The sequence below is a fragment of the Myxocyprinus asiaticus genome, chromosome 2 (genome assembly GCF_019703515.2).
Source record: "Myxocyprinus asiaticus isolate MX2 ecotype Aquarium Trade chromosome 2, UBuf_Myxa_2, whole genome shotgun sequence".
NCBI lineage: Eukaryota > Metazoa > Chordata > Actinopteri > Cypriniformes > Catostomidae > Myxocyprinus > Myxocyprinus asiaticus.
In genome coordinates this window covers 68,192,580-68,208,119 of record NC_059345.1, presented here as the reverse complement: position 1 = coordinate 68,208,119, position 15,540 = coordinate 68,192,580, and the positions used below count along the sequence as shown (strand labels likewise).

The window sequence follows — 15,540 nt, the reverse complement described above, 5'->3', positions numbered from 1 at the left end:
TTTAAAGGTGTTGCCATGGCGAGGCAATATACATTAATGGCATAAATATGACATAAATGTGGCTATGGTGGGTCAAGGCCATAGTTCCTCCAGCTCATGAGACACTTCGTACAGACTTTAAAAAAACAACCCCTCTTATATATATATATATATATATATATATAATATAATATAAGGTAAAGGGATTTTTTAAATCTTCAATGATATTATCATAGCCACAAGTTAAATAATAATATTCTTTTAAAAGTAAAAAGAAAGAAATAAAGAATAAAGATTTTTTTTGGTGGTTTCTTGTTAATTTAATACCCTTGTTTTTTCTGTAAAAACATATCTATTTATTTATTAAGTTACATTGTACATTGTTCAAACACTGGATGCTATTGTAAATTAGGATATTTGCACATATTTTATTTCTCCTGATGTTTATTTAATGGGAATGCTTGGGCAGAAAATACCCTTTTCAGTGTTATTGGCTAAACTTGTTTGTTCGTTTCTCTCTCTCTCTCTCTCTCTCCAGTACCAGTAACATTATTCATTATCATGCAAATTAAATACACTAATGTGTTCATTTGGACAACATTGTAACAATACAAGTGTTGAGTGTGTCAGATTGACAAACAAATTTTCTTTTGTAAAGCATGTGACACCTTAGTGTAAAACTACCAGTAGGCTACATACTGATTTAACGTTCAATAAGTAGACAAAAAAGACCTAGGATCGACTTGTTCACGAGTTGTGTAGAAACACAAATAGCTGTTTCCATAAGGACGTAGGGCAATGACATTTGAAATCTTTTGAATTAAATTTCAAAGTCTATGCTACCATCTACTGGAAAATGTATAACTTGTCATCCTAACTGAACTTTCGGATGGGTTGGGTGAAGACGAAATTCCCACTTTTTTACTGCCATCTAGTGGAAATACGGCGGTACTGTGCAGGTGTACGTGAGGCGGGGTAGGCTTCAGCCTGGCAGTCGGAATTAGGCACAACACCGGAAATCACCCGAAATCAGTTCTGCTCAAACGAGCTCTGTTTCTGTAGAATCGAAACCGAAAGTGAGATTGCTGGAAAGAACCACAAACACAGTAAGTTCAGCTAAAGACTTTCAATATTGTTATAGTGTAATGTTTTGTCAAACTCCTTCATTACTCTGATCATTTAAGTGACTCATAAAATGGATGAACTATTTCTTTACCTTCGTAACTTTAACTGGGCTCGAGAGTAATGCGCGTTTAAATATCAAATGAAAACGACTCGTTGCATGTCTTGATTATTATAAAGCATGCGAGAGAAACACTGAATTGTTAGTAATATTATCGCAAGCCGTTTTAGCATTTAAAGCTTTTGTCCAACTATCCATAATTAGATTTGTGATAGCTACAATTATATATTTTTAATATAATTATTTTATTACAATTATATTTGACTGGTCAGAATGATAATTGTAATATGACAAGTCAAAATTTAATTGAACAGATCAGCAATGATCGTGAATAGACATGTTACACATAATTCAGTGTTCATTGTCAGCAGTGTTTCATCAAATCAAAAAAAACAAGCATGAACCAAAAATATATAAACATGTAAAATATGCTGCAAAAAAAAAAAAAAAAAAAAAAGAAGAAAAATAAAAGGAATAATTAAAGCAAAGTCATCTGAATTGCAAACAAAATCATGTTTTCCTTGGTTATGTTACAGTTTTTTGTGCTTTGTGACAATTTTGCTCATATTTTCATTTTTTTGTACGCTTACGCTGTATTTTTCTTCGCTTTTGTTTCCGAGTTCTGGACTTGTGAGTAGAGTTTCATGTAAATCAGGGGGCATTTTGCATCCCCATTGGTCCACTAGTTCTTGATCGACAGCTCCTCTAGCCAATCATTGGAAGAGGGGAGGTGATGTCACTGCAAATGCAACTTCAAAAGCTGCTGCTCAATATTATATTATTTGTGGTTAGTGCTTATGTGCTTAGTTTTAGATCCCCTATAAGTTTCCTACATTAAAGTTTTGCACTTAAAACACCCAATACTAGCTGGATTTCTATCCAACAATTTTTAATGCACATTTTCAAATTGTGCACATGAAATCCTGAATGGAAACGCTTGATATGCAAATAAACTCTCAAAATTCACATGAAATTAATGCACTAGGAGGAGGTGGATTTTCTAGAGTTTTGCATTAGTTAAAGTTTATTTGCATAACGATGACGTGTTTTTGACCATTCGTGCACGTGTTAGCTTGATGTGAACAAAGGTCCCACCTTGGCACACAATTCTTCTTCCATAGCCCTTGGCATTTGGAAGTGTTTAACCCACAGCTGGTCTTTAACCTCCTGAGACCCGAGCGTGACTGCTGTGTGCATTTTATGTTTCCCTTTTTGATTTGTAACTTGTAAAACTTAATAAACAAGCAAAAAATAAAATAAAATAAAATTCAAGAGAAAATAGATCTCCTAAAAATTGATGTCCACTTATGTGGACAGTGAGACTAAGTTGTGACATTTTAGATAACACTTAAGCTATAGAAAGTCAGATTTTTTTCATGAAATGTTTTATTATGTTTCCAAGAGTGTTGATTATTCATGTTTTTGAGACATTACAGACATTACATCAGAAATTAACATAATTAATTCTGATTCAAAGTAATGTCCAGCATCATCCAATCACTGCCAACCACAATCACTGTTAAAATAAAATGATACATTATAAATTCTGAATCTATGTACTGATTATCATTGTCCCATGTCTGCCAAACATGTTGAGTGATCCAAACATCATCTGCAGCCTGAAACTGAACTTTTGGTTGGATTTTAGGATTAAATGCACTTAGCTGCATAGAGAGCTATAGGATGCTCCCTTGCTCCCTATTTAGTGAATGACTGAACCTCCAGTGTGCTGTCTGTCTGCTCTGGTCTCAAAATGCAATATATGTACTTGAAACAGGTTTCAATGAAAAAACGTCTTGGATACTGATATAACCTCTGTTCCTTGATGGAGGGAACGAGAATTTGTGTCGTTGTAGTGACACTAGGGGTTCGCTCTTGAGAGCCCCAATCACCTTTGCTTTATTCAGAAAAGGCCAATGAAAATTAGCGAGTGGAATTTGCATGCCACTCCCTGCCCAGGACATACGGGTATAAAAGGAGATGGCGTGCAGCACTCATTCATATTTGTGCTGAGGAGCCGAGAGAGAGTCCGGCCATGTCAGCGGTCGGTTCAGCGCTGCGGCAGGAGGGACACAATGTCTCGTTCCCTCCATCAGGGAACAGAGATTACATCAGTAACCAAGACATTCCCTGTCTGTCACTCACTCGACGTTGTGTCGATGTAGTGACACTAGGGGTTCCAATACGAAATGCCGCAGGTGCTGAAACGTGTCATGAGGTACGGAGGAGTGGACACGGGCAGGCTGCTGCGTGCCTCGCAGCGAGCGCTCGACCATGTCGTGACTTTCTAGCAAGTTAGGTAAGGTGTTTCCCTGGTCCTGTTAAGGGTGAGAGGAGGCACTTACCTGAGGAGGTTACAGGCGGTGGCCTTTTCTGATTTTTGTATTAAGCAATTTCCCGCCAAGCACCTGCTAGAATAGTGCTGGGGAAGTGCTCTTCCCTCTCCAGGAGGGAGAGCACTACGGAGACCACATCCTACCAGAGGGAGGTTAACATGTGGAGAATACCTCTCATGGACTTACCAACGGGGAAGTTCACATATGGAATGATGCCACTGGGGAGGACCCTATCTACAGAGAGGGTACACAGCAACAGTGGCCGAGGCAGAGCGAGCTCTGTTGAGGGGAAACACAGGGTTCACCTGAGAGGAAACCGAACAGCGGAAACGCATCATACGGGATTACTGAGGGGGAATCACCACGTATGGAGCACTGAGCCCAAGTACGTGGGCTCACCTGAAAAGGGGCATACCACGAGTAATGGGCCTGGCGGCGTTACTCCTCCGCCGAGTTCGTCACCGAATAGTGCTTAAGAAATGAAAGAGGCGTCCAGTGTTCACCAGTTGCGGGGAACTGTTGTGGACAAGATAGCACACATTATCACCTCGAAAGGGGAAAGGTGCAAATGCAAGCGATACACCCGAACGGCAGCCCGGCCTACCTGTTGTTACCCCAAAACACTCGTGTCGAAACTGGTTCTATGCACAGGTTGTAGAACCTTGTAAACGTATTGGGTGTAGCCCAACCCGCTGCTCTGCATATGTCTGTTAGAGAGGCGCCCCTCACCAGTGCCAAGAGGACGCAACACCTCTAGTGGAGTGCGCCCAGACTCCCAAAGGGCATGACAGGTCTCGTGATTGGTAAGCCAGAGAAATGGCATCCACAATCCAATGGGCCAGCCTCTGTTTGGAGACAGCTTTCCCCTTCTGCTGCCCTCCAAAACAGACAAAGAGCTGCTCCGAGCATCTAAAGCTCTGCGTGTGGTCCAGATAGATGTGCAGGGTGCGAACTGGACACAGCAATGACAAGGCCGGATCTTCCTCTTCTGAAGGGAGTGCTTGCAGGTTCACCATCTGATCCCGAAAGGGAGTGGTGGGAACTTTGGGCACGTAACTGGGCTAGGGTCTCAAGATCATGTGAGAATATGCTGGCCCGAACTCCAGGCATTCACTGGTGACAGAGAGCGCCTGCAGGTCCCCAACCCTCTTGATAGAAGTGAGCGCCACCAGGAGGGCCGTCTTCAGTGACAAAGTGCTGAGCTCGGCCTGCTCCAGGGACTCTCTGTAAGGCAGGTAGGACCACAGAGAGATCCCAAGAGGGAATGAGGTGCGGCCTAGGGGGATTCAATCTGCTCGCGCCCTTGAGGAACCTGGTGATCAGGTCTTGCTGCCGTGAGGGTCTCCCATCCAGTGTATCATGATATGCTGTTATAGCAGCCACGTACACCTTCAGGGTGGAGGGAGACAGCTCTCTCACAAGCCCCTCCTGTAGGAAGGACAACACAGGCCCGACCACGCATCTCCGTGGATCTTCCCCGTGGGAAGTACACCAATTTGCAAAGAGATGCCACTTCAGAGCGTACAGCCGCCTCCTGGAGGGGGCTCTGGCCTGAGTGATCGTGTCTGTCAAAACTGGCAGAATGCCTGCTAGGTCTTCTGCGTCCCGTCCAGGAGCCAGACGTAGAGGTTCGTTCCAGAGGCCTGGCCGTGGGAGCGTGCCCTGCCCCTGAATGAGAAGGTCCTGCCTCAGGAGAAAGCGCTAGGGAGGGGCTACTGCTAGAAGCATCAGGTCTGAGAACCAAGTCCGGTTGGGCCAGTACAGCGCAACCATCAGGACTTGCTGCCCATCCTCCCTGATTTTGCACAATGTCTGTGTGACGAGGCACACTGGGGGAAACGTGTACTTGCACAGCACCCGAGGCCAGCTGTGCGCCAAGGCATCCGTGCCAAAGGGAGCCTCGGACAGGGAGTACCAAAGGGGGCAATGAGGGCTTTCGGGAGGCGAACAGGTCCACCTGCGTCTCCCCGAATCTCTCCCAAATTAGCTGGACTGCACGGTGGTGGACCCATCATGCTGACAGATGAGGTAGCGTAATTAATATTACACAGTTATGATTGTTTTACTACAAACTTTGAGACTGTATATTATATTTGACTCTCCACTGCTGGAACAGGGCTAAAACAAAGTGTGGATATAGGTCTGACTATGTGAGACTGTAGTTTGAAGTAATCACTTTTCTTTGCATGATACATTGACTGCATTTATACGATAGCCTATGTCGGCGTTAGCTAGCTATCCAGCTTTATCAATAGCTGTTAGCTAAATTTGGGGATGATGACAGTAGCTGTTTATAAAATAGGCTGTACATTATAAATATGTTGACACAATTCAGTATTGATGTGATTCCATTACAACTGTCATTCTGATATTTCGATGCGCTATTGTTTTATAATAATAGAATGTATATATTTTCTGTATAACTAAGTTATGTTATGCTAATGAATGGGTCTTTTTGCTTTATCTTGAACATTGTCTAGCATTCATTTCATGAGTTATTGTAGTTTAGCTAAAATTACACAGATCAATCCTTATGGCACTATATTTCACATGCTTTGCAGTTATGTAAGCTTACCTGTCCAATAAGAAGAACACCAATTCAGGGTCAGTTTTGATCCCCAAAACCTAACGAAGGTCCCTCCAGGAATCAAATGCCCTGACAATTTTCACTCGAGTTATTGCTCGACCACGATTACGTTCCCGCTTAGCCAGATGGGATTCAGTAGATAAATGTTTTTTTTTTTTTTTTTTGGCTTACTCAGAGTTTGTGTAAGAGTCGGTGTTGTGCAGGGTGCCGGACGTTTGCTGGATTCCATCTCCAAGGGGGCTTTCACACTGGGCACGTTTGCTGCGGTCCGATTCCGAGTGCGACTGTTCCTGGTGCCCCCCGCAGCGTTGGTCTGGTTTCACCCTCGATTCTGTTGAACCCCGGTCCATTTGCGTTCATCTTACGTTATCACAAACACACATGGTGAACACAACGTGACTCATCATACTTTTAGTTTTTTTGTTAGTTTGGTGCCATTATGCACAGCAGAGTTAACGACAGCTGCGTATATGTGCGTTTCATTTTGTAACTCATCAGATGTCCAGGGGAAGGCGACTTGCTGCTGATCGCAAACTGCGTTTTTTGAGGAGACAGCTGATTGCAAGGAATTAATTTGCATCTTTGTTTACACTGCACGCTTACGCTTGTGTCCAAGGTGAATTTATCGCCACTGTCATCTCCTATTATACCCTATATTTATAACCTATAATAGTATTTATATATAGTATTTATAAGGTGTATAGATAGATAGACAGATAGACAGACAGTATTTATAGTGTTGATTGTACTTGTATGTCATTGTGGTGTCATTACTTTTTTGGGACTTTCAGAAATGTGTGGATCCTCGTGTGTTGTCGAAACTAATGATGTCGTCATCGGCTAAAATGCAAGTGCAGATTAATTTACTTCCTGAACGAGTGTGCACCCGAGTCCGAGTTGCTTTCACATTCATGCGAATCGCGCTACAGTTCCATTGCAACCGAACTCAGACCACCTCCTACAGGTAGTCTCGGGTTCGGTACCGCGGTGCGCACCCTGGTCTGCATGACAGCTTTCACATTACCAATTTTTCATGCGAACTGTGCTCTGTTTCGAACTAAAATGCCAGTGTGAAATCACCCTAAGATAGCGTTACCTAGTGTTGCAGTTTGTTGTCGCTGTTGAATAGCGGAAGAGAAGCACTGAGGCAAGGCTCTCGGGAGTGCGCATAAACGTCACATCCTTTGGATTTTCTGGCAAAAGCGACCCGCTCCCTTCGCATGAAAATCAGCCTACAGGCTTTAATAGGCAACCTAGAAAGTCCGGGAAGGGCTCATTTTTTAAGTTGCGTTACAAGTCGTTCACACATTGGCTAACTTTTTTACATATTACACCTTTAAGATAATGCGCATGACGTAGTGGATGGAAACTCACAACGATTTGTAATTTCTTTAGTCTAATTTTTAGAAATGCGCTTAAATAATTTGAAATATTTAGATGGAAACCCGGCTACTGACATTGCTATACAGTACAAACGCAGATGTTCTACATGTCTAAAGCATATAAAGTAAATGAACTAGTCTTAATCAACTCACCCTTTTTACAGAAACCATGATCCAGCTCATAACAACTTCAAATATAATCTGCATGCACAATACTCAATAGTAAAAATCATTTACATCTCTTGAATGAAACGTTTCACTCCCTCATTCAAGTCCTCTGTTCACGCATGCTTATCAGCAGCTCTCTCATCAGTTCTCAGTATTTCTCATTATTTATGTCTGAAAGAGGCGATTCCTAATCCAGTGTACTGGTGACTCAAGAACTGCTGCGAGCGACTCGTACTGTTGACTCGTGAATGGCTGCGACTGGAGCGTTCATCTGATTTGTGAACTAGTTGGAGCAGTTTGTTGCAAAGAAGAGTTAGGAAAAGCAGATATCACCAGTTCTAGGATCATATTACTCTCAGTTATTGTCTCATTTCGAGTTGGAGTGTCAGGCAGACAGGTTAAGATGGAGTAACTTGTGGATCAGTGTTGACTCGAAACACAAATTGTTTCAAACAATTCAGTCCGATTTGGTGAACTGGTTCAAATCGTTCACTGAAAAGAAGCGGTTCAAAGAACGATTTGTTCATGAACTGGACATCACTACTGTTGCTGCATTTGCTAATATGCAGAGAAACTACTGGTCAACAACTTATTAAACAATGTCTAGATGCATTTATAGACTCTATGTACAAATCTCTCCAGTTTACAATGCAGGGTGAGATTAGGAGACAACATTTTACAAGGAATTTTAGGATTCTTGTTGCCCATTATTAGTATTTATTATTATTGATTTATATATGGGTGTTGCGCATAAATAGAATAGATTGATCCATGCTATGAGCCACTGACTGATGTAATTGATGACGCATTGAAATTGTTTTAACACACGTCACACAACCTCCTTTAGGGTGCGCTCCATTCAGAGGTGATCATCCCTATGCCCTATTCCCAAAGACTTTACCATCCACTGTGAGAGCTTTAGAGGACTAAAAACTTAGGGTCATTTGGAACTCATTTTTTTAGGTAATTTTAATGGGAAAGTATGTTTGAAGTGATCTTACTGCATGACTTTTATGATTGTTCTCCCTTCAAAGTGCCCTTTGGAGGGTGATTTATTCCATTTGAAATGCCGTGCTTATCTTTATGCAGCTGGATGGTAAATAGGCTAATAGCAATAATGAAAATGTGTTTCATTATTTAGGAAACCAAAAAGTTTGAATGGCAATATTCTTAAAAATATTAGTTTTTTCACACATTTAAATAGATAAGATAAACTTTAGTAAGTAAAGTATTTCCCACAACTGCTGATATTGAGGCCCGATGACACAATGCAATTTTAAATCCAATACATAATAAGATTACACAAAAAAAAATGCCATGGCGGGTATGCAAAAAAAACAAACAAAAAAAAAACATTCTTCTTACCTTTAAGTAAATAGTCGTTGTAGGAGAACACTGTAATCCAGTTTAGCAAGTCTGCTTTTTTAGAAACTGCAGTGCAAATCTCCTCTCACATGAACTTAGAACTTGTAGGCAAGCCCAATTGTACATTTTTGCATCCTTCCGCGCTGTTTTTCAGTCAATTTCCTATGTAAACATGGGCTAAAGTAAATGGACGCCTTTAACTGTAGTGAAGCGCCTCGCTGTTGTTCAACTTCTTGTGCAGGTGTGCCACGTTTTAGACACTGTGACGTTAAACCTGTTAAATGATTAAAAACGCGTCTCAAGTTGCCTGTGTTTTTCCGATGTGAATTGTACATATAATGGCCATGAAATAATACAGCAACAGTGACGGTATTATGACATGGAGCTGTATCTTTAAGAGTGAGTGCTCACTAAAAACCATGTCACTACACAACGTTTTAAGTCATTTTAAGTTAATTTTTATTTGGATGTAACCGAAAGTGGAGTTGTCCGAGTCAGTTAGTTGCTTACCCTGTAAATATCTCTCCACTTCCATCAGCTCATCCCATTCATAGCGATCTACAGAGACCTCTTGCGAGTGCAAGAGCATGAAAGGCGGACACTATCGAACTCAATGAGATCGCAATGAGACACTGCCTCCCTCTGAAACTTTATCTGCTGGTGTTGCTGTTACAAAGAGTTACTTTGGAAATATGACTGTTAAACACATGATCTGAGCTCACTTTTTGTGATATTTTAATTGTTTTTATTTATGTTCAGTAGATATTTTTATCACCTACATTTTTTGAGGAACTGCCTCCCTTGCCTTGTTGGAGAAAACGGCACTAGTATATTGTGTGAATTTTCTTTTCGACTTTATTACACTTACCACAAAATCCAGCGTTGTTTTTTTCAAATCCAGCTAAATTGTGCAAACCCGTCTTTTGATTTCCATTATTGAAGATAATCCTTTAATTTTGTACAATTATTTTTTAATATTTATTTTTAAGATTTAAAAATACTTCAACTTGCTTCAATAAAGAAAAAGAAAGAAAATACTGCAACACTGATTAGTTGCTTTATTCCAGCAGCAAATATTTTATCATAACCTCTCCTGAGACCCAGCAAATTGACCATTTTGGCTTACAGATCTCTTAACATCATTGTTTGGTACATGACATATGTGACCTGATCCATCATTTTAAGTCACTTTTACCAAGAAACACATTTTGAGTTATAACACTAAAGTGAAAAGCAAAGTCCCAGCTTCCTAATGATATAGGCTAATATGCGCCAGACCTTTAAAGAGCACCTATTATGTTTTTTCAAATATTACCTTTCATGTAGTGTGTTATATAGCTGTTTGTGAATGTAAAAAAGTCTGCAAAGTTTCAAAGATCAAAGTGCACGAAATGTGGAGTTATTGACTCCCAAAAGAAAGAACCGATTCTGAACACCTGAAACGAGTCGTTAGTAATTCCAGACTTACTTCCTGTACTAACCTACCTAATTTGGTAACAAAAAACTTGCCTCTGGTCTTCATTGGCTGCTCACGAACAGCTTTGACCCGCCCTCAAACACTACACTAAGCGGTAGACCAATCACAACAGACTGGGACATCTGACCAATCAGAGCAGAGTATGCTCTCTGAAAGGAGGAGTTTAGAATGAATCCTTTAGAACGGATCATTGAAGGAGTCGTTTTTGACACTGGGAATAAAAGTTAATGCTGCAATTTAAATTATGAGCAAATTAAAGTGTTTTTTGACCTTGGATGCATGTAAATCTATTATATGAGACCTTTAAAACAAAATTAGGCACATTTAAAAATCATAATAGGTGCTCTTTAACTTTTTATACATTATTTGATAGAAAATGTATTCAAACATGCATACAATAATTAAGACATCTCTAACAGGTTAATAATAATTATAATTATAATAATAATAATAATAATAAATAGACAATAGACATTTGCCCTGGCCTCTTTCAACATACCTTCTAATGTTCATTCAGCAACATTGTGCAAAATTCCACACTATTTCTATCTTGGTAAATTATATCCTAAAGTATGCTTTAACTAAATCATAATTTCTTAAACTAAAACTGTGATTATTAACTCAATCATTTGATTTACTGCATTGATGAAGCTGCTGCCTCAGCTGCCTAACCCTATCCTCAAAATATTTCTACTTTATTCATGCAATATTACACCTTTAATTTCCTCATTTATTACTTTCCCCTGTAATATTAGGAATTAAGTCTAGTAATGTTGAATTTATTCTCAAATTTTTGTTTTTATTTTAATGTAACACTAAAACATCATCGTAAATGTATAATTACAAATGTTTGTAACATGTTATTCTACTCTTTCTGCTAAACGTTATATTAGTATTATATTATAAATAACATATTCGTTTTTTATAAGAATTGGGGATTGGATTAGAGCAAGGTGATTCACATGTTTTGTTTTTGTATCATTTAACATTTGTGACAGCTCTGCCACTAAAATGAGTGAGACTCAGAGAGCAGCATCTCCAGGACCCAGCTGTGTGTCTTTGAAGAGTGATCAGTCAAAGGAAACTGCCCCTAGGTTCAGTGAAGGAACTGTGACCTCCGATCGAAGGTGAGACTATCCAGAGACAAGACGCTTACTTGTTCATTCATTCACTATTCTCTGTGTAGTGAAAAGCAGTGAGTGCACTATATCAGCAATGAGTGATCAATTAATCATTAACAATAAACTGTTTCTGGTGAACAGTTTGAAACAAAAAAATACAAGTTACATTTTTTTTTCATTCAAACCTTTATTTATACAAAGTTTGATTTTCAATTCAGGCGTCTCATCCAATCATAATCCAGCATCATCTTTATAAATCTGCAGCTGTCGGTTATCGCATCGTGTGTGTTGTTTTCACTCACTCGCTCGTAAGTGAAACACACAATCATAATTCATGCTATGCCTTTGCTTTTCAAGCAAACAATCACTACATATTTGGATTATACATCGCTGGTTTACTCATCTCGACGCTCAGTGCAGCTGGTCTCATCAGCAAGATATGCAAGACCTATGTTTATTCTTCTGTTGGGGGAAACTATTTTCATATACATCTAACTGGTGGTCAACGGAGTTTAGGTTCTCAATTCTCTCTTCATCATTCATACATACTGGATCAGTATGGCTTTTTAAGCGGCAATGTTTCATTTTAAGAGAGCTTGGTGCACGTCAGTCTTTGTGTTTGGTGTGTCAAAGTGTGTGTGTTTTTCCAGCATGGCGGCGTGTCACATAGGGGAGCCTTGTTCAGATTGGTCATATGTTTACAACAGTGTTTGCAGGCCTGATTATTCTTTTGCATTGGGGAATAATTTTCAGTATTCATGCATGTTGATTATGCATAATACTTTGGTGTATGTGGTCTGATTATCTCCATTAAATTTGATGATGCTTCTCGTGTTCTGTTGCTCCTATCGCACGTTAAAGATTTTCTACTTAACATGTCTACGTAGCTGTTCTCTTAAAGAGGTAGTATTACATGTCACTGTGTGCCTTCTGACACCTAGTGATAGGCTATTGCACATCAACATTACTAAATTCAGTCAAATAACCAAGCAGTATGACTGAGTCATTATCTAATATGGTGACAAACGTGTACCTTGACTTTCATTCATGGTAAAGAATCAAATAGTCATGAACCCCATATAAAGGCATCTTTTTGTACTTCTTGTTAAATTCATTTTATGTTTTGATTTTATTTTTGCACATTTTAGATCATATTTTTAAATTGTCAATTGCCTTATAATCCCTTGTCCCCCTGTATCTGGTACACCACTTTATATAATTTACAGTTATTTATGTGTTTATTTTTCTCAGGTGAGTGGTGCCAGGCCTTTTGAGTGTGCAAACCAAATAATTAATTTAACTAATGCATTGTTTATTAAATGTCATTGGTATTTATTACTAATGATCATGTGAAAGATTTATTGCAAAAAGCTATTTAATATTATTTTGATTATTATATTATATACCAGAGTGTTCGAATGCTTTTGACATCTTATAATTTTAGAGAATTTGTCATTGGTGTTCGTTACTGGTGGTTCAACAAAGTTCAACCTTCAGCTTCTATGGGATAAAATGGTAATTTTAATATTCTTCAGATGGGCAGTCATCTGTTTCAAGTTGGACCTGTTTGTTTGTTTGTTTAATACATCTAATAACCAGTTTATCAAGGGTGTTTTACATTATTGACACTGGGATTGTCTCTAAGCTTCTATACTCTGTTCAATTCTGACAATGCTGGTCAAATTTTAAACGCTTCTACAACACGTTCTTTAACAACATCTTATCATTAGGTAAGTAATAATATTTTTGCTACTGTATAGGATTTCACTGTTCTGGTATTAGCACTTCTTCAAAGCAGATACCTAATATTCAGTCTACTGAAACTTCACATATCATGGTTCATGCAATGTGTGTTGACTTTGACGCAGGCTTCAACAAAGCTTAGGTATCAAATATTACATAGTTTGTCCTCTTGATCTGCATATTATTGCTTTCGTCATATTTTTCAGATTATTTATATTTCCCTTTTTGCATGGGTAACCCTTTCTCGCTAGTGTAGCGTGAATCTATGCTCACCTATTTAAAAAAAATATACAGTATATCTATCTATCTATCTATCTATCTATCTATCTATATATATATATATATATATACACAGTACTGTGCAAACATTTTAGGCACTTGTGAAAATGTTGCATAGTGAGGATTTCTTCACAAATAATGCCATAATTAGTTTTCATTTTTCAATTAACATCATCCAAAGTCCAGTAAACATAAAAAAAGCTAAATCAATATTTGGTGTGACCAACTTTGCCTTCAAAACAGCACCAATTCTCCTAGGGACACCTGGACACAGTTTTTCTTGGTTGTTGGCAGATAGGATGTTCCAAGCTTCTTGGAGAATTTGCCATATTTCTTCCATATATTTAGGCTGTCTCAACTGCTTCTGTCTCTTCATGTAATCCCAGACTGACTCAATGTTCTATGTGGGTCTCTGTGGGCCCATGCCATCTGTTGCAGGGTTACATGTTCTTCTATTCTATTTTATTTGCAGAAGGAATGTTTGGGAGTCTAAAATGTATATTACCTATTGACACACTACAGCTAAAGATATAAATAGCCATCTTAAGACAAATGTTTTGTTAAACAAAGACTTTTGCACAGTACTGTGTGTGTGTGTGTGTGTATATATATATATATATATATATATATATATATACACACCTAATTACAGCATTGTTTATCCTATGGTACTGCACAAACAAAGCTCCCCTCCCTCAAACCACATAATATCATTGTTACTCTTTTTAAGGGTATTGCTCAAACAATGTTCATCCTATTCAGGGTTCAGATTCATCAAAAGCATTGTTATCATTATCAAGGGTATTGCACAACAATTCTCCCCTTTTCAGGGCTTGAACATGTAGCTAAGCATTAGTTATCCGTTTCAATGGTATTGCACAACAATCGCTCGGCCTATTCAGGGCTCAGACACATCATTAGCATTGTTATCCTTTTCAAGGATATGGCACAATCAAAGCTCACCCTATTTAGCTCTCAAAACCTCTTAAGCTTTGTTTATCCTTTTCAAGGGTATTGCACACATGTATCAGGCACTCTTTTGCCCGTTTCTTCACATCGACGCTCATCTTTAATGGGGCCACCAATTCACACAAGCTAGTCTATGCTTCTGTCGGCTATGACACGAGTAAGCACACTTTTGTAGGTTAATGTGTATTTAGTCATATCCTGTGTTATGTTTCATACAATTTTTTATTTCTTTTTTCAGGTTATCTTCAATATCTGAAGTCATGGTTTGTCATTCTGAGTTGTTATTTTTATTTAATATTTGGGGGTTTAACTTTCATTAGGCCTTAAATTTCTTTTGAGGGAAATTCCTCTCCCTTGCTGTTTGTCTTCCGGCAGGATCTGATGGTTCAAGCAAAAAGTGTGAGTGAACCATAGGACAGGGCTTACACCAAAGGAAACTATTCTATCCCCATATTATTATTATTTTCACTATTCCAAGTCTTTCTGGTAGAAATGGAAGCGTAGCTGTAGTTCTGTCAGGAAGACTCATAGTAGCCTACACCATTCATTCAATTCAGGTGTCTTTTTCGATCATAATCCAGCATCTTCTTTATAAATCTGCAGCTGTCGGTTATTGCATCGTGTGCGTTGTTTTCACTCCCCATTCACCGCTTCACCACCAGTTTAGGTACCGTCCTGCTGAGGGGTAAGCTCCTCTCCCCTGCCGTTCGTCTTCAGGCACGATCTGATGGTTTGAGCGAGATCTGAGTGCTGAACCATAGGACAGGGCTTACTATTAGGACGTGGGCTTACTATATGTACTACAAGGAAACTATTCTATCCCCATATTATGATTATTCTCATTGTTCTGAGTCTTTCTGGTAGAACTCGCCTCCATCCTGAGGAAAAACAACAACTTCTCACCCAGGGCCTGTGTCTCTACTGCAGGCTCACCGGTTATGTTCCTGCATC

At 39.1% G+C, this 15,540-nt stretch overlaps 1 protein-coding gene across 2 annotated transcripts in view; it reads left to right on the top strand.

The window, feature by feature from the left end:
- The first annotated feature begins 1,026 nt into the window (after positions 1-1,026).
- LOC127414206 (NACHT, LRR and PYD domains-containing protein 3-like) overlaps positions 1,027-15,540 on the top strand; it is a 58,913-nt gene continuing 44,399 nt past the window's right edge. For both annotated transcript variants that reach the window (XM_051652075.1, XM_051652071.1), the window contains exons 1-2: positions 1,027-1,085; positions 11,476-11,604. In XM_051652075.1, the coding sequence (XP_051508035.1) occupies positions 11,489-11,604 (116 nt within the window). In that variant the 5' untranslated portion in view covers positions 1,027-1,085; positions 11,476-11,488. The remainder of the gene's footprint in view (positions 1,086-11,475; positions 11,605-15,540) is intronic.